Raw genomic sequence first — 24654 nt, forward strand, 5'->3', positions numbered from 1 at the left:
GCAAGCAATTCGTATGTAATTTCATTCCAAAATCTGATAGATAGCCAGGGTTATTTTCGCATTTATAATATTCGTATAAACAACACAGCATAAATGGTATCTGTTATAACACATCGTATGAAAATATCCATAAATTGATCACTTCTTTTCTTTCACGCCAGTAAGTTTTAGTGTATAATGGGATGATATGAAAATATCACTATTAAAACTGCCATGAGGAACTTCAGAACTTGAAAGTGGTAGTCAAAAGAGTTAGTAGGTACTTCCTTGGGGTTTTTGGGTTTGTATCAGCCCATTTGGGTAGGTATAATTCATTACATATTTTACCGCCAAACTTGGTATTGATATGTTTCCGGTCGACAACTGAATAGGTAACTGTAACAGAGGAAAAGGGACATAAAATGGCAATTCCTAAGGTGCATTGTCAACGAAATGGATAATATATCTTTCAGCGACAATCAGCTAATTGGCCAGTCTGTCTGCCTAGTTTAAATAAAAAAGGTGGCAATTCTGCCTAGTTATAGTATAAACGTTTTGTTCTCGTATGTCTTTAAACAATGTAGTAAGCGCTCCTCGGTTGCCAGTATTATCTGAGAATTAGTTCATGAAGCAATGGTCCAATCACGAAAACATATCTCATTTCCACCTTAGTGCATTAAACATTGCTTGGAAACACGTTATAGACGAGTCTCTGGAGGGCACTAGTCGCGGCGCCGACAACAGATTATACTTGCTTGTATCGACTGCACATGTGGATGCTGAATTATTCCCTTGTTAGATTATCATGATCTTAGTTTTATTATATTCTAAATTTCGCGAATCAATTTAGTTATGTGGTTAAACTTCGGTAGATATCAATCTTAACCATAGTAATCTGTGATACAAGCAAACGAAAGCACCTCAGTTTTAAATTTTCTATTTAGTCTGTACTTTATTTTGTCTGCATCGAAGGTTTGCATTACTAGTTTTTGTGTGAGGGGAAGGGTTTTTATGTGGTTCTGGTTTTACAAGATTTTTCATGATAATGTAACATATTACACTATAGACTATAATTTATCTCTGTGGCAAATTTAATTCAGATCCTTTCAGGCGTTCTGACGTAATTGACTATTAAATATCCAACAAACTTTCGCATTTTCTAATATTAGTAAAATCATGACTATTTATGATCACTCGTGAAGGTAAATTTAATATGAATAATAGTTGTGTTCAATTCATGTACGAATAAAATTAATACAAATAAATTTCCAAATTATTTAACAGATACTCAATTTAGAAAATAATTTTATTTGACTCTGAGCTATACAGACTTAATAGTTTTGAAATATGAAAATAAATAAGTAGCAAGCGTCTCTACTGATACTGATTTACTAATATATTTTTTATGATATATCCTTCTGTATTTATTTTTACTCCTAAAAGGGAGTCGATATAACTTATTGGTATGTTTTAATATTATAATTTTCAAGTAACTTTTGCGCTTATTATTAAAAACAGTGAAAAAATTCATATGAGTTATGTAATTATTTGTATGTTATTAAAACGAAAATAAATGAATATTTTTAATATTTTTTTAGAACAACAATAGAGTTTACTTCTTATAACACATTTAACACGTATTATAACGCTAGATAGAAGTAAATTGTGTCAAGTTTTTAAGAGAAACAGCAAACAATTCTCTACCCTAACAGTCCAGCGACCACAAGTAAACAGATTGGAAACAGTGCAGTGAGTTATGGCTCCCAGGAGGTTCGCAGGAAGATAATGTACTGTACCATGACTACTGTTGCCGTGTGTAGCTTATCATTGCGTTGAATTGAGAACTTCTTATTTATAGCCCTTTTTTGATGAATAAATGGATTTATGTATGATTTATGACATTATTTAATATCGAAAAAGGTATTTTTTTACTTTTTTCATTAAAGGAATACGTTTCCTTTAATGAAAATTTAAAATCTACAAATATCAACTGGACCTTTTGTCTGTCTATTTACTACTGTGTCTTAGTATACATTTAAAATTATTTATATTAGAAACTTTAGTAATTATAGTCATTGCCTAGTTCAACGATGAAATTCTATCTAAGCTCAGAAAGCAGTTCTATGTTACCTTACAATTTCAAGTCAAAAGCAATACTTATGTGTAACTTGTGATATAGGTATAATAAAAAACTAGCTGAATTCGCCACTTTACCCCCACGAAATTTTTATAGTTCTGCAACACACGAAAGATCGTCTATTATTTTACCCCCTTGAGAGGTTAATTAAAAAAGTAGCCTATGTCCTTCTTCGGGACCTTATAAATCGGCTTAGTGGTTAAAGCGTGAAGAGGTAACAGACAGAGCTACTTTCACATTTATAATATAAGGATAGATAATGCGACATACTAATAGAAATCAGTGTATATAATTATTGAGACGACTTTGCATTCAATAGTCATCCTGTTTACAATATTATAAATTACCTTTTTTGTAATATACTTATTCTTAATATGTATGTGAAAATACAATTTGTATAAAAAATAATATAAATTATTTATTATAAAATTTTGAACAAGACCATCTTATACTTGTAGATACTTTTGATTAGGCAATGGTTTTTATCTCAACCATTCGAACAATCTTCATGTAAGTATGTAATACACTGTTTTCTTTTTTAAACTTTTTAAGCATCGCATTTGACAAATAACTTAAATATATTTACGTATTAATATTTCGTTGCAATTTATAATAATGAAGTAAACTCAAGCAAGGGTTTATTACTAGCTGTATGTCCGCGGCTATTTTTCAAACCTATCAGTGTATGGATATAATATTAAAATTTTATTACACCTTATTTTAACGGTGATAGTTAATACCGGCGTAATGTATAGTAGTGCTATTTATCATTTTTCAATCTCACCGTCCGGAGGCCGCGAGCGACGCATCGAAATATTTACACGTCAGGATTTACGTAAAAATACTTTGGATCGGATTATTTTTTGATACTATAATAAATAAGATCGGGGTATTTAATAATTGTCATTATTTTGCATTAAATTTATTTTATGAATGGTTATTTTTCTCATTCGAATTGCATTGATTAGTCTCTAAAACGTTCTTTCGACGAGAAATTTCTTACATTTTTAAAAATCGAATTTAGTTGTATGTATAAGTTAAAAAGGTCTTCCTGCAAAAAGTTTTTACTTCTAATGAACTTTATATGTTATGTTAAACTGTTTTTTTTTTTCAGTATGTTCTTTCTACAATTTAAACTGTCAATATGTGAATTTTAAATACAAAGTTGGAATTATACTTAAATTTAATTGATCCAGAGATATAAAACGCTGTAGATTTTTTCGAGATTACAATAATTTTCAACGATTGTACGGTAAATATATTTTTAGCCGATTTCAATTAAGCATTACAGTTACCGCTGTTCGCAGAACATCGATTTTTTAAGCATCGCTTCACCTGATGTCTTCATTTCTCTTCACAGGGACGAAATTACATCTAAAGGACGAATGAATTTACATACAAACAATTTTTAAATAACATTAAAAATTAAATTAATGAGAAATTTTGTGGATTTTTCTTGGAAAATCGTATTTATAAAATAAATTCATTTTATTATCGATACGATAAAATTAAATTGAAAAACTTTTTTCTAAACTTCTGTTATTCATATTTGGTAAATTGTCGTTCAAATCATGAAATTGAATTTTTAAACAGTTTTTAATATCTTTCTGATGCTGGTAGGAGTTCGTTCATTTTTATCATGAATTTAATTTGTTTCAACAAATTTTTTTAATAAAACCCCCTTTTTAAAAATTCTTAGTTTAGCAATTTTAGAAAACATTTTCTTACGTGTAGCTATATAAATATTGTAAACGTCTAAATCCGTCCCTGTCGAACGTGTCAGTCAGCAAGGTACGTATTTAGGTTTAAAATTATTACTTTATTATTGGTGGTAATTTCGGAAATTAATTTCCCGGGATCGAGACAAAATTATAGGCGGACACCGTCTCGGTTGCTTCGGGCGGTCGAATTTTTCGTATGTTATTAATATTTTTTTTTTCGCGGATAAATCAATTTCGTATTTCACAAATATCGCCGTAAAGAAGGCGAAAAATGTTACGACCGGATGACATTTATAAAAAAAAAAATGTCATCTGCTCGTACAAAATATTGTCGTTTTAAAAAAAATCGATTGTCATAATTTGCAGAAAAGAAAGAGTAATTGTGTCTTTTTTTAATCCATTTTTTAAATAACAATAAATAACTATAAAAACCGAAGCTCTTTACAAAAAGATTAAAAAAAATAGAAACAATTTTCCGAAAACGTCATATCATTCAGCCTACGATTAATATTTCGATTAAAAAATAAACACATAATGTCTTTATGATCGGAAATCTGTAACGCAAACGAGACAACCTGCAATCGATTGGCAATTATCCAATTACTTCAACCCACAGAGCACCTAACCACACAATTACGACACTCGAGAAAAATTGGATCGATTTAATTCGATTCTTGAAAATGTTGGCGAACTACCGCATCAATTATTAGTGTGAACATTATCGATATCGATATTAATAATGCGCTGCGAGGGCTCATGCAATCACTTGGAACGCATTTTAACAATGTACTCTGTATACTTATTTTAAAGCAGTGGTAATCATAAAATTTGAAATTTAACAGATAAAGTTGGTGAATCTGATACGAATGGAAAAGGGATCGTTGTCGTGGTTAGACATGTTTTTTTTTTTTTTATAAGAGTTTTTTGTTTATCTCTATTATAAAAATTATAACGTTTCTTTCTTTCAATAATAATGTAATTATTAAATTAAAAAAAAGGAAAATAGAACAAAAAAGAGCAAAGGGTTTTATGTTTAGGATTTCGTACGAAATGTTTTATATCGTAATAATTGAATTTGTTCCGATAATATCAGTAGTTAATTAATAAAAAAGCACATTAAAAAACCACATCACATAGCTTATTTATCGTACTAGATTCTATAATAACTTCAAAGTTTAGTCGTAGCTTGGCAACTTTGAAACGGTTGATTAACATCGTGAATCATAATCATCATCACAGATAAAAACTAGCAAGAGTTACGTTCTTAAATTCGAATGACATTTAAGAACGTTTATCAATATTGCCGGTTCCCATGCTTAGCTATAAGTATACGCATATGTATGTGTGTATAGACACAGTTACTTTAGCAAATTGAAATGAAACAAGTTGATCCTTTTACAACTTTTTAATTTTTTTTATATATTTTGATAAATAGGCAAAGACTAGTCGGTCGAATTCCCAAAATAATGACATAATATCATGAAATGAAATTAAGGGACTATAGGCGAGTCCGTGGACTACTTTTTTTTTTAAATTGCCTAAATAAGAATGTACGTTTTAACCTGAACTGTAAATTTTAAAATATTATAATATCTTCTTTGCATGTATGTCCCGTAATTCCATTGCATCGATACGTCATTAATGTTGAAAAGTACATGTTGCGCGCGCGCAGACCGCCATCAGTAATTGATTCCAGGTACCTTAGCATTATAAACTTGATGTAATTTCGCGAGATATCTTTATCACTATAAGTTATTAGGTGCTTGCTTTGAAAAATAATTAATACTCTTTCACTTTACTCCCACAAAGTTACAAGTGTAGGTTTATATCTTCAAAAGACAAATATAGCTTTTTTATATAAATCTTTTTACTTTACTATACGAATCTGTTAGTTTGTCCGGTTTTATTTTTTCTAACTTACGAATTGCTTAAATAATTATAATATAGAAATAGCCGATAGACTCTAAAACAGTATTATACCGAGTAGAGGATGTCCAATTAAGATTTTTCCTATTAAGTATCTGTTTACTAAAATATCAAAGCCTAGGCGAGTAAGGTCAACCGATTAACAAATATGTGGTATAATTAAAAAAAATGCACTCACACATAAAAAAAATTCACTCACACGCTGAAACGTGTGGGCCTCGGGCTGTTTCTACGCCCGTAGGAAAATACGTTACTGCGATGGATCTACAATTGTAAACAGGCTTTTATTAACTTGACGTGTAAAACGCGCCTCTTCACGATAAAAAGGCTTTGAAAAAAAAGGTAATCATATAATCTAATTTGTATTTTATTGCAGTTTTTACTCTTATGTTAATCATCTCACGCGCACAAAGACATCTTCCAAGCGCGAGCGTCAATCAATATTAATGAAAGGCGATTATTTAACGTGAAGGGGCGCGCCGTGAATAAATAGATCTATAACGGTTACAGTCCGATTTTGTGATCATAGACGAACAATTTAAAGTTAAAAGCAAAGTACAAATAAATAGTTAATCATTTTATTTAAGATCATTAGAATTAGGTAACTAAGAAATAAAAAAATATCTTTGAACAAGGATTGAATGGAGAGGCGTTTATTATTTTCTTTTTTTTTTTCGGTATCGATTAGCATCTGATTCTAAGTGGTCACCACTTAGTGGCTTTTTAAAATAGTCTGTAAAGTAAAATGGGTCGCCGTACACAATTAACAATTAGCACTTACACTCATCATGATCACCATAATAAGCCTGTACTAGTCCGGTGCTGGACATAAAATTCCCCCTCCCCTCAAGGCGAGCCATTGAGCCTGATCTTCGGCCCTTGTCATCCACTTTCTACCAGTCCATATCCGTACATTCCATCGCTCATCACCACCAGTCAACGCTCCGCTTTGAGTATATTGTAAGGCTCCTATCATTGCATTGATAACAAACTAACACTCAACTAAAACTAATTTCGATAAGGCAAATTAAAAGTCTTGAATTATATAATCGTTGATATTAATCTAAATTTAATTTTAATCGTGTTCATTTCTAATTAAAAATCTTTCCATTTTATTTAAATATGAATTCTTTCTTCTATCAATTGTTCGCCAGCACCAATTAACTCACAATGCATTTGACAACACTTAAACACGCCAAGAAACATTAATTATAATTTCGGAAACTTTCCGTTGAATACTTTATCTTATTTCCTATTCAAATTTTATTGTAATCAGCGTTTATCCGATTCATTAATTTTTACGACTGTTGTTTCTTAATAGGGATCACTTATTGTGTACTTTTTTAATTAATATTAATTATATACATTTTGCGATCGTTTTATATTGATGTTAATATGCGTAATTATTATTACAAAATCAAATTAAATTTGATTTTAAGTTCTAAACAAGATTAATTTCAATATAAAAAATTAAGACATCAATCAGTAGGTACATCAGATTCATACTTTACATACTTTGGGTCAACTGATGGTAAGTGGTGGACCAACCAAAGGATGAAAAAAAAACATCGCGAAGAAAACTGTGATATATGAAATTCTGTCTAATGTGTATTTAACAATAGAAAGGGTGGTAGAAGTTCAAACTGTCTCTTTAAAAGGAAAGGAGGTCTAACCCATTTAGACCTCCTTATTGCAGTCTGCGTCCATTATGCTGTTCAGTGCAGTTTTTATTATATCATGTTATTAGGACTATTTTGGTTCAGAAAAATTGAATGGTTCTTATTACCTTTTAATTAAAGAACATTAATTATCCAATTAAATACGAATGACACGAATGAAAACAGATAATAAAAGCAAAACGTAATACATTTAAAGGAATAACAATATTCTTATTTATCGCTGAGATCGGAATAGTCTCTATTCAATAAAAGCGATGTTATTCGAGATTCATATTTCTATTAGGCGAGGGTAAAATTACGTTCTCTGTATTGTATGTTATAAATTTATTGCTTCTATTCGCTTGATACGATCTTTACGACCATTGTCTGATGTTAGTATTTTTCTATTGCGGAACGAATATTGTTTTCTGATAGGAATTAGTGTTTTAATTACGTATTTTATGATATTTACTTGGTGGTAAGACTGTACCCGTCTGAATAGGTATCCATTCGTCATATATCAAAATCAAAATCAAAATAAACTTTATTCAAGTAGGCTTTTATAAGCACATATGAATCGTCATTTTACAATTAAGTGATGCTACCACCGGTTCGGAAAGTAGATTCTACCGAGAAGAACCGGCAAGAAACTCAGTAGCTACTCTTTTTTAACATTTAAAAAATACAAAGTCATGTTAATTAAATACAATTATTTAAATTAATGTATCCTGCTTGGAAGTCAACAGGTATATATATTGTACCTCCAAACATACAGTACCTCCAAACAGTATAATTCGATGCGTGAGTGAGCCAGTGTACAGACTACATACACAAGACACCTAATATCTTAGTTTACAAGGTAGCGCATCATTGATGAAGGTTAATAGTGGCTAATATTTCTAAGTGTCAATATACCGGTTATTACAACTTGCCTGAAAAAATATCTGTAATTTCTATTAACTATACTTTAAATTTAATATTTTTTGTTATATATGTTTAATGAATTTAACATCTACTTAGTTATATAGAGAGAACAATTACGTATTAAAGATATGTCCAAACGAATCCCTATCTCTGCCATTATTTATACAGAAACAACAAACAAAGTAGAATTATTAACTGTACGAATTTATTAACCGCGTTATACAACCCTCAAATAGATACTTAGTGAGTCCCCCCCCTCCCTCCTCCCCAGTGACATTAAAACATTGAGGCAGACTAAATTAAAGCGCGCCAAAACTGTTCTCTCTGGGCCCAAGGCGGTCGTTTGTTTTAATACAATAAGCGTAGTCATCTCGTTCACTCCGCTCATTAGAAAGCTATCACCGTCTCTTTCACACTCACGTAAATTAGTTTTTCTCTTAAGGCGACTACATAACTCATTGATCTAGTTGGCAACTTACATTTGTACGACTTACGGCGGTTGCTATAATTTTCTTTGTAGTTTTCGAATTGTACATTTATTTTAAGTAATTAGTATAAAGTCGTTTTCATAAACCGATGATACTCTTTAAAGCGGCTTAATAAATTAAAAGGTACGATATAACGACGTGTTCAGCGCAACAGAAGCGTGTTCCTTTTAATCACTTCTAATTTATTTAGATTTAAAGACAGAGCGAGTAATTTACCGTCGTCCCTTTCCAACCCCTGCTACGAGCGTTGTAGCCGTCTCTCTCTCTAGGGACCATTTTTAATTAAAATCACCGAGAGAAAATTAGAAATTATATTCTATTTTCAGAAACTTGTTCTGACGCTTTGTTGGAGATTATCTCTTTTTTATGAGCCCCCGGTCGCGGCTTTATTTTAACGGCCAAAGGATTGTCTAAATGGTCAATGCTAAAGCCGGTGTCTTTTACGATTGTGTTGCTCATTTCAATACTAAGCTGCTATGATTGGAAATATTTTAGCTTTCGTTACGCATTTGGCTTTATGGCAATAAAATATTTAACTTTATCGTTTTCAATGAAGGAACTATTGAACGCAACGATGTTATATCTATGATAAATTGAATTGGTCTAATTTAGATTTTGATTTATATTACTTTCATTAATTAATCAGTTTATATTTTTCAACTTTACCTTTATTTTGAGGAGAATTGCGACGCAAGTGCGACGATTATAACTGAACCGAACCACACTATATAAATTAAATGTGATCGTTACTTACGGACAAATAGGTACAGAGAAAAAAAAATATAAATGTCATATATTACATTTATGGAAAAATTTCGTTGTATACGTTTAGCCATTTTGTATTGTTGTACGCAGTCGATATTAGAAAAATATTTATCGTAATATTCTTCATTCAGGTGGTGTTGGTGATGATGACGGTGACAGCGGGAAGCGGAGACGGTCAAGGACCAACTTTAACTCCTGGCAACTCGAGGAGTTGGAGCGTGCGTTCCTTGCGTCGCACTACCCGGACGTATTCATGAGGGAGGCGCTGGCGATGCGCTTGGACCTTAAGGAGAGCAGGGTAGCGGTAAGTCTTTATGTCTCTTACATTATTTATCGTGGAATTCTCGACATATCCCGGAGACATGTCGAACACTTCGTAATCACGACCCCAACCTAGACGTTTCTTAAAAAAATTGTATATTGGTCATTGTCAACAATTGTTGTTAACTTAACAAATAAATAAAATAAACCTCGTAAGTAATCACATATTTGCTAAAAGTTTAAGGAAATCATTGGTATTTTTTTGCATGATTTGTATGTGTCTACTCCATGTTCGTGTTAAAATGAAGACTAAAGCTAGTTCATACCTAAACCAAATATAAAAAGAAAATCAGCGAAAAAACTGAGAAAAAGATACTGCACTGTTTTGGATTAATTTGTACTATTAAATATTGGTTGTTTGTCCCAAAGATTAAAATTTATTTTTCCTGAAAATCTGGCAAAGTAATATCAAACATTTTTTTCACAAACAATAAGTATTATGAACTTCAGTTATCTATTATAAACTTAGGTTTATATATTTTCTCAATTTTTCTTCAGAAAGACGAATCCACTCGATTATTATTTAAAATTAGAACCAATTTTCTCGCCATGTCCATAAACACTTTAACTGTCCAGTAGTTACAGTTTATTATCGCGTGGTTATTAAATATTTTTAGTCTGTGGCGAAAGCTGTAATAGCTGGCTGTTACGCGCAACGTCTTAATTCGCTTCACACCTAATGTTAGAGTTTACGATTTTCAGGACATTAAGAATTTATATTCATTGGAAAGTATTTTATTTCAAATTGCACCTACACACTCATTTTTTTAAGCCCCTTCTTCTTGTTCTTTCTGTTTAACCATTACTGGATTCCTTGGACGAGAACTTGGTATTATGAAATAAAAACTTTGCCAAACTTAATATTATAAATGTGCAAGTTTGTGAGAATGGATGTATTTATGTTTGTTACTCCTTCCCGAAAAAAACTATTTAACGGATTTAGATGAAATTTTACATTAATATAGGTGATACGCAGAATGACACAATGACTACAATTTATAACGATTTTATTTAATTTGATCATAATATAACGATACATATAAAGTGCCCGTGCGAAGCCGGGCCGGGTTGCTAGTAATATATAAAGCTCCGTATATACCCTTGACAGTAAAATGTCTAAATTTTAATTACCTAACCTATATTGTAATAAGAGAGTAAAACAATGTAACGCGTTAGGAATTTAAATGTCGATATAAATTATAATCTGCTTTAATAGGATGTACTTATAAAACACGCATGGCTAAGCAAGACCGTTCGAAGCGCTCTTTTGTATCATTTTATAATTATCTAAATTTATTATAGGGCTTGTGTTCCACCCAATTTTTAACCGCAATACGGTTTTATAAGGGTTACCTTGAATATTTAAAGAGATAGTGTAATTACTAGAGATATAATATTTTATATAAGGCCTGTCAAAATACATTAGTTTTTATTATTCTTAAAATTAGTCACCAGCATTGATCATACAATTAAGTCAAACCAAAAATATTCTTTTAATATTTTATATATAAATAAAAATAAACAACAACAACAAATATACGAATGCCATATGTGGTTTAAGAATAAAACAGCATGTCATATATACTTTATTGGTTAGTTTCAACTGTCATAAAAATGTATTAAAATGCCTTACCATTCTAACGATTAGATTGACCCCTTCAATGATCCATGAAATTTCTGTATGAATAATAAAACGGAGCGAAATCTTGACTAGGACGAATAAAAACGTATAACGATAAAATATTGGGAGAAAAGAAATGATTTTGTACTATTTATTTGCCAGCAGAAAAAAAAGTTATATGTATAGTTTTGCTACTCAAATAATAGCACTAACGAGACGCACTCGTACTATGTGACAATTAGAAGCGTTTTGTTAATGCTTACTAGCAAAAACTAATTTAAAAGATTAACAATAACATTTTAGTGGCAAATTATTTACTATTCACAAGTGTTTCGAAATCCATGTTATATTTTTTTTCAGTTAATGGTACGAAACAAACTTTATTGATTATATCTCTCGTGCTTATAATAGCACTGGCTTGCACTAGCTTTTCACCCTTTATATTGGAAAATAGCCATACAATTTATTACCGTTTGACGATAGAATAATTGACAAATGCGATGTAAAGCCTGTACTAGATCCATTAAAGTTAAAAAAAAAGTGAAGTTATTATAATTGTGAATTAAGTTTTTGAACTAGATTTTGCAAAAAATCTCTATTATTTTCTTCTCCTTTTTAATTTATTTGCTAGACAGACAGGTTCACACTAAGTATCCACTAATACTAGTTTTGTGAAAAATACAAACAACTTCCAATATGAGTCCATAGACCGTAGAAAGCTAAATAATAATGCTATAACCATTGAAAATATGGTGCTAGGCTTGTGAGCCGAAAAGGAGTGCAAAGTTCCTTCTAGGAAATTATAGTACTTTGTATATATTTGTAATCGATAAAGACAACTGGTTATCACTGAATTCAAAACGTTTTTCATTAGATTCGTCTTTCAATTAAAAAATAAAACTGACTAGATTTAATTCACATTAAAACCGATAAATTAACTGCACTATCATACAAAATCGTAAAAGCTGTAATATTTTATAAGGAGCATGGTAGTGCGCTGCAGTGTGTATGCCTAACTTCCCGTTCAATATAAATGAGGGGCTATTTTCGTTTTCCCAATACCCCCCGGTCTAAGCGGCCTTCAGGGACGTCGACTTTTTACCTAAGGTTCACCGGACGATATTATAGACAATTTTGGTTATTATACCTTTCAATAGACACTGTTTCATACAACGTTCGGTATGTATAATACATACTAAGTTGACCGCTAATCTTAATTTAATTTATAATAGAGCAACTTTCAATACCATAATGATAATATATATATTTTTTAATATTAATTATTATGCGAATTATTGAGAAAAAAATAAGTTTATTTTATTAAGAATATATACAGGCTGTATGTGTTCTTGTTAAACATAATTGCTAATTTATTTTTATGGACTAAAACTGTTATAAAAATAAAAGAACCGAATGAATGTACATTGAAAGCATTAACCATAATTACCTATGTGGATGCAGCACCCTATTACTGTACCTTAACAGTACAGACGAGTTTATGAAGACCTATATTTATGTACACTTAATTTTATTCTGTAAGAGCAAATATGGAACACATTTCGATATGGTAGTAAATATCATGAAACCATCCTCAATAGAGTTCGAACCTAAGGGTCACAATACAGTAAAGTGAACAAATTTCCCCAGAGGAACAGGAATGAATCTATTTCTATAATCAGTACTAACGTCGATTGTATCCTACGTTTATCGCAGTGAATCTCGTTTCAAAAGACAGACTATGCCGCACCACTCCTAATAGTTGGTATAAATCAAAAGATTGCCATCTCGGCGGCACCCCTGGGACGCGAGCGAGACGGCACGATTGAATAGCATAGATTTAAATGGTCGGGTCAGATAAGGATGGGTATAGATCGCGCGCTCCGACTGAAACGCGGTGCAGGGACGTCACAATTCGATTACAGCTCAATAAACTTTAAGTGACTTGTTTGCGTCTGTAAAGTGGATTTTTTCTTCTTCTTGATTTCTCTTTTTCCTTCCCTCGTTCAAGCAGCGACATTTGTGAATTTAACTTTGGATTATGTTTTATTTTTAACTCTATGTATTTCAGTTGATATAAAAGAGCAGATATTCGAATTTAATGGAATAAAATAACAGCTTGTGTTGGTTATGTTTTAATTGTTTGTAATATAAAACATGTATAATAAAGTTTTTTTGTGTCTGTCGCGGTAGATTTAAAGTTATCAACCCCTAAGCAAGTGTTCCACGCACACCGTTAAAACGCCATTCGTTACCTAAATAGCAAATTCTAATCTAATTTTATCCCTGGCAAACGTAAAACTTGCGAAAACGGCTCACCCGCTCTGCGGTAAGAGAGGAAGTATCGACTTCATTTTAAAATTCATAGCATAAAATTTACATTTATATGCCAATTTCATTCCCTAACTGAGCCTCGGCGGTCGTACGCACACATCAGTATTCCGCACACATCGGCGCGGGTAGAAACCTGAAGTAAAAAAAAAGAAAATTGCGTTACATTCTTCGCTTGGCTGACAAGAAAAAGAAAATGCGCGAGGTTTAAATATGGCACACTAAATGGAACGCTTAGGCGACAAAATGCGGATAGAATATAAAATTTAAGGACATCTCCTTGTCTCTCTCTAACTTGTTTTTTCTGATACCCTTGTCTCGCTCTACAGTATCTAACGCGTGCCGCCTTTACCGCCCTAGGCTTAGCGGTAAAAGATAGACACGAGGAAATATCAGGGTTGCCTCTTAAAGTGTAAAATATTGAACATTAATATTATATTCAATGACAAACAAATCGAACTTCGTTAGAAAGTGATTTAATGTAATTACGACTCGAAATGAGACGCTATTTTAACGTCGACAGCTCGTTATAACGATAAATAATATATGAAACGTCATTTACTACAAATAATATAACTTGATGGAAGATGTTCAGTTTCATTTATTGTTTTATTTATGAATTTGAAAAATTACCAACCCTAGCGACGCCTCGAGTTATTCAGACAACGTGATATGAATTAAATTACTGGCTACCATTTTCTTGAAAATGCATAAAATTAAAAAGTAAACAAGAAAAAAATAAAACGTTTAATTCGAATTTTTTGTAATAATTCACAAATAATCTTACGAATAAAAAAATCAAAACGAAATACGCTTCGAAGCGGACGTTAGCGTTGTGGAGGTTGAATAATTCGTATAAAAAGGCCGTGACATTTTCATAGCTCCGACCGCAAACGTTGAGGATAAAAGGGAATATTTCCCCTGCCCTCCTAGTAGGGGAAGATACCTAAATACAAGTCAATGTATCGACGCTACTCTTATTTACACCGACTTAGGGGAAAGGCGCCAATTGCGGACACAATACGATTTTCACGAATGGTTTTCGTATGAATTTGTTTGGTTTGCGTAAGTAGGCAATTGTACGTAAGTTGACAAGTAGGCACTGGGGAAGAGATTTTTTTTGGTCTCAACAATTGAGCGAGGGTCTTGATTGTGAACGATGACAATTACTTCTGTGTTTCGAAGTGTCACAATTCTATACACTTGCGTTTGTGTGCCTGAGCTACTTGTCATAGTTAGGAGACCAAATTTTAATTTATAATATAGTGATTCTTGATTCACGGATAATATTATTTATTTATCTTTAAAAACGGTCTCATACCTTTTTCGAAGTAGATTTGTATCTCTATGCCATTTTAGCCAATATGTAAGCATTAGTCTGGAAATGACAAGAGGCAACACTATTTATTACGATGTTTGTAAGCATCTTTTCGTATAATTATAATCTTCGTTGAAAAGTATTTCATTTAATAAAGAATTATAAATATAGCAAAACATGGTCATTACTAGAAGTATAAACAACAGTTTTACTCCGAAATATATAACCCAACGAATTCGTATCAACCACATTGCCAAAACAAGCAAGTTTGCGGGAGATCCCCCCTAGGTGGTAGGTGGTCATTAAGGGAAACGAGCAGACCCATTACCGCCGCCCGTTCGGATTCTATTCCGTAATCAATGTATTTCGATTTGAGCCTGACTTCGGGGTTAATTAAAAACTCGGCTTATGTACTCTTATAATACTATTGATAATGAACATAAAGAACTCTATGTATTAGATATTACATGTTATATATTACATAACAAATGTAATACTTTAATACTTAGAATTATTATACCGTTATTTATCTATACATCGATGTTATAAGTAAAATATTTTTACATCAGTTACAAGTTGTGGTGTTCCAGTGGTTAGGTGTTAATCTTAACCAATTAATCTGAATTCAAACCCAGCCGAGCACTACTGATAATGTGCTTACTTTGTATTTATAATTCGTTTCATGATGTGCGATGAAAGAAAATATAAAAAGCTTCAAAAAAATACCCGTCAATGGAAAATTTACTTCGTTAAGAAACAACATTTTTTTAAATTGTATTTAATATTAATTTATCTGTCAAGATGTCCCTTTATTATATGTATCTGTGTATGTAGGTATAAACACACATAAGCTGCTATCGATCTATCTTCGCCTTAGCTAGACGCGTAAGCCAATTAAGCTTGCTTATTTTTAAAAATAATGCTTATGTCCAAGACTATTATATTCTTTTAAATTATTTTTAAATAACTAATGGCTACCGAGTATAGCGTGTCGGTAATGATTACTTATCTTAATAGCTATAAATAGTGCATTGAAAATAATAATTACATGCTCCCTGTAATAAATGACTAAAATGAATTTCTAAAATAATAAAAGCGTATTTATAGAATATATTCGTTTCAATATCGAGTATAAAAATATTTTTCTCGTGAAAACTGAATTGTTTTGGCCATTGTTCATTTGTGAAGCCTATTGTTTGAAACTATGCACTTTTAATTGACTTTTAAGTGTGACTACACGTGGATGAAATTATATATTAACTAGCTACTCGCCCAGGCTATGCGCGACAGAATAAGAGTACCCACTACAGAAAAATATCTGATTATATTTGGACCAGTGACCTTTGGTGTATATAGGTATACTTCATCACAAATCTTTGACTTAGAAAAGCATGGACAATAAACGTACAAGTATACAGTTTTATTTACTTATTAAGATTACTGTAAGGAAAACAAAAACAACTTATATCTTTAGTTTCCTTTGATTTTAAATCTGCTGGTGAAAGCATGAGAATTATTTCTTTATCATGTCATACCAAAAAGATCAATTTCGTTTTAGGGATCCGTACCTATAAAGGAAAAAATAAACTCTCACGAGATCACTTCATTGCCCGTCTGTCTATCTGTCTGTCTATCCGTCAAGATCCTTTTCTTCTCAAAATGCATAAAAGTTTAACGTTGACAGGACCAATGACCGAGGTCAACGCTCTTGGATATGTGAAAACATCTAACCTCTAAGTGTACGCAAAAATGTCAAATCTTTGTGTTTGTATCGATTTCATTTGGCTTTGAATTTGATATATAAATTCGTTATAGTAAGCTAATTTAAAAAACAGAGTAATATTTTGAATGTTATATATCACTTTCATTGAAAATAACTACCACAAAACCTAAAGAAGGGGACTTTAGGTACAAAACATATAGGACATAATTCTTCCTTGGGGTTGGCTTGCTTAATAAGGAATGTCATAAGCATCATGTGGTTCAGAGCTTTGCCCATGAAAGCGTAAAAAACAGAGTTACTTTCGCCTTTATAACACTCGTATAGATTGTCAATTGTTCATCTTTCATTGCAATCAGAGATAATAAAATGTTTTATTTTATTTATTTAATATTCGATCGGAACACAGAACTATAGAATGCGCGATGTGATAAAGAGATTTCCCTTGACATATCCATCGTGCAATATTACTTTTATGGCGACGTTTTATTTTTATTCATTTACAATCAATTATTTTAATAGCAATACCATTATTAAAGGTTATTAAGATGAGAATTGAATTGAATTATAAATGATTGAAAATGCTTTCTCGTAATAAATAAAACGCACAAAAGAATTCACGAGACAGCTATCAATTGAGACATAAAGCGTACGGGCTGATGCGAAAATACGAGTCGGACGTGCCTGCGCATGCGCCGATGCACCGACAAAGGTTATTTAACGAAAACATGCCTTATAAACGTCTTCATATAGCTACCGATTCTTGTATTTTTAATTATTCATTTAGAATTTCAATAAGTTTATGCTTAAAATAATCGGTTAACGATGTTTAACCAATATAATGCTCATTTTATTTAATATCTAACAGTTTTTATGCACAATACAAAAAATAAATAATATATCTATTACTAACTACATATATAAAATATTATAAGGTTTTTGACAATTATTCTCGGTACCGTTTTTAAAACGTACTAATTAATTTATTTTAATTTAAAAATACCTTTCTTATTTTATTTATCATAATACCTAAAGATGTTTCATAAAAGGAATTTCGACCAATCATTCAAATTAACGTTACGATAACTAACTCTAAATATGTTAGTAGTTTTATAATCTCTGTTTGTAAAACTATTATTTATATTATAAAGAAAACTGTGTTCATTTGTCAGTTTTAAAAGAAATATATACTTAGATTCATAAATGCAATGCAAAAAAGTAATATAACACTTTCTAGAAAGCTATTTATTGTTTCAAAAAATGTATAAAACTATATTTATAATAAGATAAATGCAATTTGACAGGATACTATCAAAAGTACATTTAAAAATAGAATATCACAATTAATTACATAATTACACTCCCCCTTAGTAATATCCGTATTACTCGTAATAACTGGTAAATAAATTTTAATTTCTTCATTATATAAACCTTTTATAATTTAAAAAGAGTAGATAAATATCCTTAATTATAAACTGAAATTATATTATTTATAGAGTTATTATATTTCTCATAGCTAAAGGCAATTTAATGATAGCCTAAGTATAAAAGGGCATAAGATAAACGACTCTTATGAAAATAAATTGAGTTTATTATAAAATATGATCTTTTCCGTAATTATTGTCAGTGGAATCCTTAGATGTTAAATTAATAGTTCTATTTTTATACAGAGACAATTTATAAATATGTCAGAATTGTAAATAACATAATTCGTAATGAAATTATTGTATTCGAGCTTGCGATTTGTTTTGGTAATTGGTCATTGCCTACAAACATTGGCGCTATAAGAAATATCAACCATTTCTTGCACGCCCAATGCGCAGCCAACCTTGGAAATGAAGGTGTTATGTCGCTTGCCCATTTAATTATACTGACTCTTCAAACCGGAACACAGTAGTACTTTTTATTGCTGTTTATCGGCAAAATATCTGATAAGTAGGTGCTAGGCGCTACCCAGGTGGGCCTAAGCCTGTTTATAGATAATTAATTATTTATAGAATATATTATGTGTAATTTATTGTATGTGTTGGATTTTTCAGTTACATAAATTTAAAATAGCAAAACAATTAAGCGAATCCAAAAACGCTTAGCAAATTTAACGCATTAAAAATGTTGGTAATAATTTAAATATCGCGTATTAATAAATCAATCTTCTTTTTATATGTATATGAATAATACTTGTCTAAACTATGTAAATGTATAAATTCGGTTGTTAATTACGGAACTACAGATGAATATTGTTTTTGAACGTTAAGATACTTGTTAATTACAATATCTAATCTTGTTTCATCTCCACAGGTGTGGTTCCAAAACCGAATTTCGGATGAAAATTGTTTTTGAAATTTTCGTTAAGATACTTGTTAATTTCATTATCTAATCTTGTTTCATCTCCACAGGTGTGGTTCCAAAACCGTCGCGCAAAATGGCGCAAGAAGGAACATACAAAGAAGGGCCCGGGGCGGCCTGCCCACAACGCGCACCCGCAATCCTGTTCTGGGGAGCCCATCCCACCACACGAGCTGAGAGCTCGCGAGAGGTGAGCAGATTACAGGCCAAACCTCTAAGGAAAGCTTAGAAAAAAATCCGACATTATAGACAAACTGATTGAAATAATAAATTGACAAGTTTATCAGACAGAATAATTATTATACGATCATCTCAGTATGATCATCATATGACATTATTGTTCATTGTATGTAGACTGATGGAATATTAACGTAGTTTAATATCAGCCACAAAATACGTTACTGCTTTATGTGTAAAGCTCTGCCAGTAAAGACTATTAATAAATTATATTGCATTGCAATTTTAGATGTAAATCCTCAAAGATGCCTATCTTAAGGTTTATAGGGTATTCTTAATATATTCGATAAACATAGCTTTACAAAGAACACATTATGATTATTAAATAAAGTATATAATAAAGCTTGTTTACTTTTCTATCGACTTCTATCTCTCTAAAATAAGGTTCTATACTAATTAGGCCCTACAATTTCCAACAGGGCGAGAAGAAGAAAGAAGCTGGCAAAGGCATTAGAGCGTCAAGCGAGGAAGCTGCGTGCTAAGGGCATCGCAGTGGACCTCGAAGCTTTGAAGGCGGAATACTTGGCGCAGCACAGAAACAGTGGTCTCTATTCGGATTCTGATGGAGAAATCGAAGGAGAAGAATGCATGATCGATGTAGTCGGCGGCGATTCCTGTCACGATTCCGGACCAGAAGACTTTTCACTGTCTGGAAGACTTCGCGCACCGTCTGGAACTGATGCTATCAATAATTCAGATAGTTCCACTTCCGACGGTCACTCAGCAAGAAACTTCAGCCCCCTACCCGACCCTCAGTCGTCTTTCTTCAAGCAGTTCAGCACAGCTGCTAGCAACTTCGACAAATTCGATTTCGACTCTGGCAGAGCGGTATCCTTAGACCTGAGCGGCAGTTCGAATACCGAACAGGACCTTTCCAAAAACGGGGGAACAAGAAAACACAATCCGTTCAGTATAGAATCCCTCCTTAACACGTGAAAATGACTTTTCTAGAATAAGTACGCCTAGGGAGGCTTCCGGATGTAACTTTTCTTTCACAGACTTAAACACTGGCATTTCGTGAAATGTTCCTTTGCTTTAATATTAATGAACTATTATCATTAGTTGTAATCAGCTTCGGTTAAGACTTATAGGTACCAGTTTACATATCCCTTTGTGAATATTAGGTAGGATTTGTATTATATAGTTAGTAGTGTAAATAGTAATTTTATATTTATTTTCGTCTTGTTAATATATTATTTTATTCATCGTGGGGCAATAATACAAAAAGAATATCTAAATATTTGTTAATCATTTACTATTTTATTTTCACATGTATATTTATTGAAAAATGACAAGTTTAACGAACTTTCTCTACATTAAATATCGATCTCGCTTAACTTTAGATCCTGTACTATTCGGAAGTAAATCAAATAATGAAAATAGTTTTCCAAGATTTCTTTAAAATACAGATTAAAAAGAAGCATTACTATTTTATTTTTTAATCTTACTATAATTGTGGCTAAAGTATTAACATAACCTAAAAGGTTTCACATTTTCGGTGTTTAAAATTACACAAATTTGGCTTTGTACTTATAAAAAATAATCCTTCTTAAAACTTAAAGCAGATGTATTGTGTAATTTTCCAGATTTTAATTGAGTACACTTAATATAACACAAATAAGTAACATGTAACTCAACTGTTGATCGCTGTAAGCCCGTTTTCTTCGGTTTGACTTAACAAAGGTTGTGTATGAGGTATTACTAATGTCATTTTTAGTGTTTTAAGCAACAACATCATATTATTGATAATGTTTTCATACACATATATATTCAAGAAATATTTTTTTTATTCATTCAGCTTTTATCTCATTTATTGTCTGTGCAAATAGCGGACATTTAACAGAAAATTAAGTAACTTTGTTCCATCACAAGCGAGGCGAGCAATTAACCTAATTGCCGGCATTACAATGTAATTTCTTACACGCCCCACTTTACCACTTTACAAACTTAATAAATTGTCCTTTTATATTCGCTAAATAAAGTTTTTGCTACTGCACTCTCCATGTCGTCAAAGAACACCTGCTGATGTGTAAGTGAAATAAATTCCGAGCAAACAGAACCGGTCGACGGTGTTACAAGTAAATATGAAACGCAAAGCAATCCGTTGATTTCAATTTGTATGCTAAGCTGATAACTCCGAGTTATGATTTATTTTAGTGGAACTCAAAACTGGAATAACAGTTCATTTTCGATCTCGTATACTTAGAAAGTATATTTCTAACTCCCATTACAGCTCTTTGGTAGCAAAGTAAAGTGTAAAAAAGTAAAGTAACAGCCTGTAAATTTCCCACTGCTGGGATAAGCCGTCCTTTTCCATTAAGGAGAAGGTGTGGAACATATTCGACCACGTTGTTCCAATGCGGGTTGGTGGTGGTTTATTCTACCAAAATGGTAGTGTCTCAAAAAAATTCTATCTATTTACTCAACAGTGGAACTTTCAGTCTATAACTTTCTTTTACACTAGTAGTCGTCCGCTTTTTCGCTCGTGTTTTATGGTGTTCGTTTTCATATGGCAGGCAAAACGTAGCCTATATCCTTTGTCAAAGTTAAAGTTTGCTTCATATCAAAATTCATCAAAATCGGTTCAGCGTTTTGGTCGTGAAAGAGCGTCAGATAAAGAGATAGAGTTACTTTCACATTTATAATATTATTATAGATATATATTGTTCTATTCTCGTGTTTTTATTTACAAATAACTGAACATATTTATAAAACATTTAGCACTCAAACTGTCAATCCTTTGTACTCCTCCCGAGGACAATTATAAAAGCAGCCTAGGTATCTCCTTTCGCGAAAGTCAAGCTAAAAAACAGTTCAGCAGCTTAAGCGTAAAAAGGTAACAGACAGAATTACTTTCAAATTCACAATATTAGTATATATATTTGGTCAACAGTGACGCGATGACATACGATCGAACTCCATGTTTATAAAGTTATAACAACATCATTAACTCGAAATTAATCTACGATTCCACTTAACCCGAGTAACCTATTAAAATCTCATTGTTCTGAATAACATTTCGATATAATTAAATTATATAAAAATGTCCACGTAAATATGATTGCATAGGAGAGTCTCGAGTCGTAAAATGAGTAATTAATGTATAACGCGAGACCGCCGATAAGCGCCAATTAGTGCAACAATATGGCTGACCGCTTTATTGCCATTTTTACTCACAACACTGATAAAGGCCGGTCGACTATCGAAAATATAGTACGATGTTGTACTAATATATTATCAAAATACGATCTTACATATCGCTTTGTTAAATAGTGAGGATTGGATTGTAGCGTAAGCGACTGTTTAAGTAACTTTAATAGCGCTATATCGCTAAGTGTTTAGTGGATCGTCGGATTTATTTGCTTTATTATTTCAAAAGTTTTATTTAACTTATATAGAAGGTCACTTTGCTGAGGTACATTGGGTCAAGCGTTAAATTTTATATTGTGGATTCGTTTCGCTTCGATTTTCTTTGTGTAATGAGAGATTATTTAATATGAATAATGAAAGTTGAACGTTATACAATGTTCAAAATTAAATAAATAAATTGACATAAAATCTAATTTATAAAAGATCCAATGAAACAATTAATTAGAGGAAATAGTTTACAGTTTATAATTAGTAAATTATTTATAAATTCCTTCTAAATAGTAAAGCGCGAAATATGAATGTTAAAATTTTATACACGTCATAAAAAAGTTGATTGGTTTTTGTTTTTTTTTATTGTTGTATTGTTGTATTTTTGTTTATAGTTCCTCACGTATGCACACAAGTCAAAATCTTTATGCTTTCTTCAATACAAAGTTACAGATCTAAAATTACAAGCCTTAACGTCTAATACATTTCATCCAATGAAATCATATCTACGTATGTAATAAAATATACATTTTTTCATTTAAAATAAACACACACACACTCATGTTGATTTTGATATATTATAGTTATCATTTTATACAGAACCCTAAAAATGATTGTATTAAAACAAAACAATGGTAAAATCGTAAAATCATTTAAAAACACTAATTATTACACACATACATTAATATTATTAAATAAACACTGATGCATCGCGTTCCAATAAATTTGTCTTATTTTATAAACAATGTTTTATTGCTCTGTAGCATAAATATATTTATTTATAGTAAAAAAATCTTTTCATATGCAAAACAAGATATGACAAAAAAAAATAAAGTACGTGTCACCTATCTGTAACTGATTAAGTAAAATCTTGCACTTAAGTTCGACCTCAAAATTTAACGCCTTTGCCTCACAAACAAACATTAAATAAAAAAAATAAAAACAAAATTGAATTTAGAATTGTCAAATAAAATCAAAAAGACTAGCTATAAGACTTTGATTTGTGTGTTTCACAAAGTAAATTTTATTTATAATTTTATATGTATTAGTAATATTGTAATAAGGAATGACTTGTATGCGTTTTTTGGTAATGGATTATTGTAATAGAAATAAGCGTAGACCACACTAATGTATATTTTGTAGCAGGAAACAATATGATAGGTACAAAATAATTAAGTTTATTTATATCTATAGAAGAAAGGAGAAGTGATACGGGAATATTTGTAAATTTATTATCACATTGATTAAGATGTAAAAAGTATGTTATGCGAGTAACTTATTGAATCAAAATATAACATTATTAAAACTGCACTTGTTTTTCACTACACGTCCGCTGTGAAAATACCATTTACCGACATGAATATGCACAGCGTTCGGTACAACAATGCCCTACTTTTTTATATCGAAGATTGCAGCGCGTTCAACGTGTTCCCCAACGCGGGAGTACCAGATTACAGCACCGTATTACGCAACAAAACAACAGTTTTTTGGGGAAGTAATTGCAATCCAAAAAACTGAATTGCTGGACACCTTGTCTTTGGAAAAAAGGTATACTCTGCTGTAAAAAGTATCATATACTTAGGCTACTAATTTATGAAATTACTACAGACTTCACACAAGTATCTATGTCATTAAAAGTGGTTAGGTACCTCTACAAACTTTCTCATCAACGCTGTTATACTTGATTATAATAATAATGAAAAAATGAAACATAAGAATACATACTTTTTTTTTCTCTTAAGGCCCTTAGCGGTATAGGCCTCCTCTAAAAGTTTTAGGTTTTCATTACCTATGCTTTCTTCATCCAG

The 24654-nt window shown here is 31.5% G+C and overlaps 1 protein-coding gene across 3 annotated transcripts in view; it reads left to right on the top strand.

Annotated features, from left to right (window-relative positions):
* The window catches only part of LOC124530117 (homeobox protein unc-4-like), a 35625-nt gene extending 13539 nt beyond the window's left edge, over positions 1–22086 (top strand). Inside the window, exons 2-4 of one of the 3 annotated variants that reach the window (XM_047104117.1) lie at positions 9730–9902; positions 19303–19442; positions 19909–22086. In XM_047104117.1, the coding sequence (XP_046960073.1) occupies positions 9730–9902; positions 19303–19442; positions 19909–20425 (830 nt within the window). In that variant the 3' untranslated portion in view covers positions 20426–22086. The remainder of the gene's footprint in view (positions 1–9729; positions 9903–19302; positions 19443–19908) is intronic. The other 2 variants (XM_047104118.1, XM_047104119.1) reach the window with 2 other exon arrangements.
* The last annotated feature ends 2568 nt before the right edge of the window (positions 22087–24654 follow it).

Source organism: Vanessa cardui, chromosome 5, assembly GCF_905220365.1.
Source record: "Vanessa cardui chromosome 5, ilVanCard2.1, whole genome shotgun sequence".
Taxonomy (NCBI): Eukaryota; Metazoa; Arthropoda; class Insecta; order Lepidoptera; family Nymphalidae; genus Vanessa; species Vanessa cardui.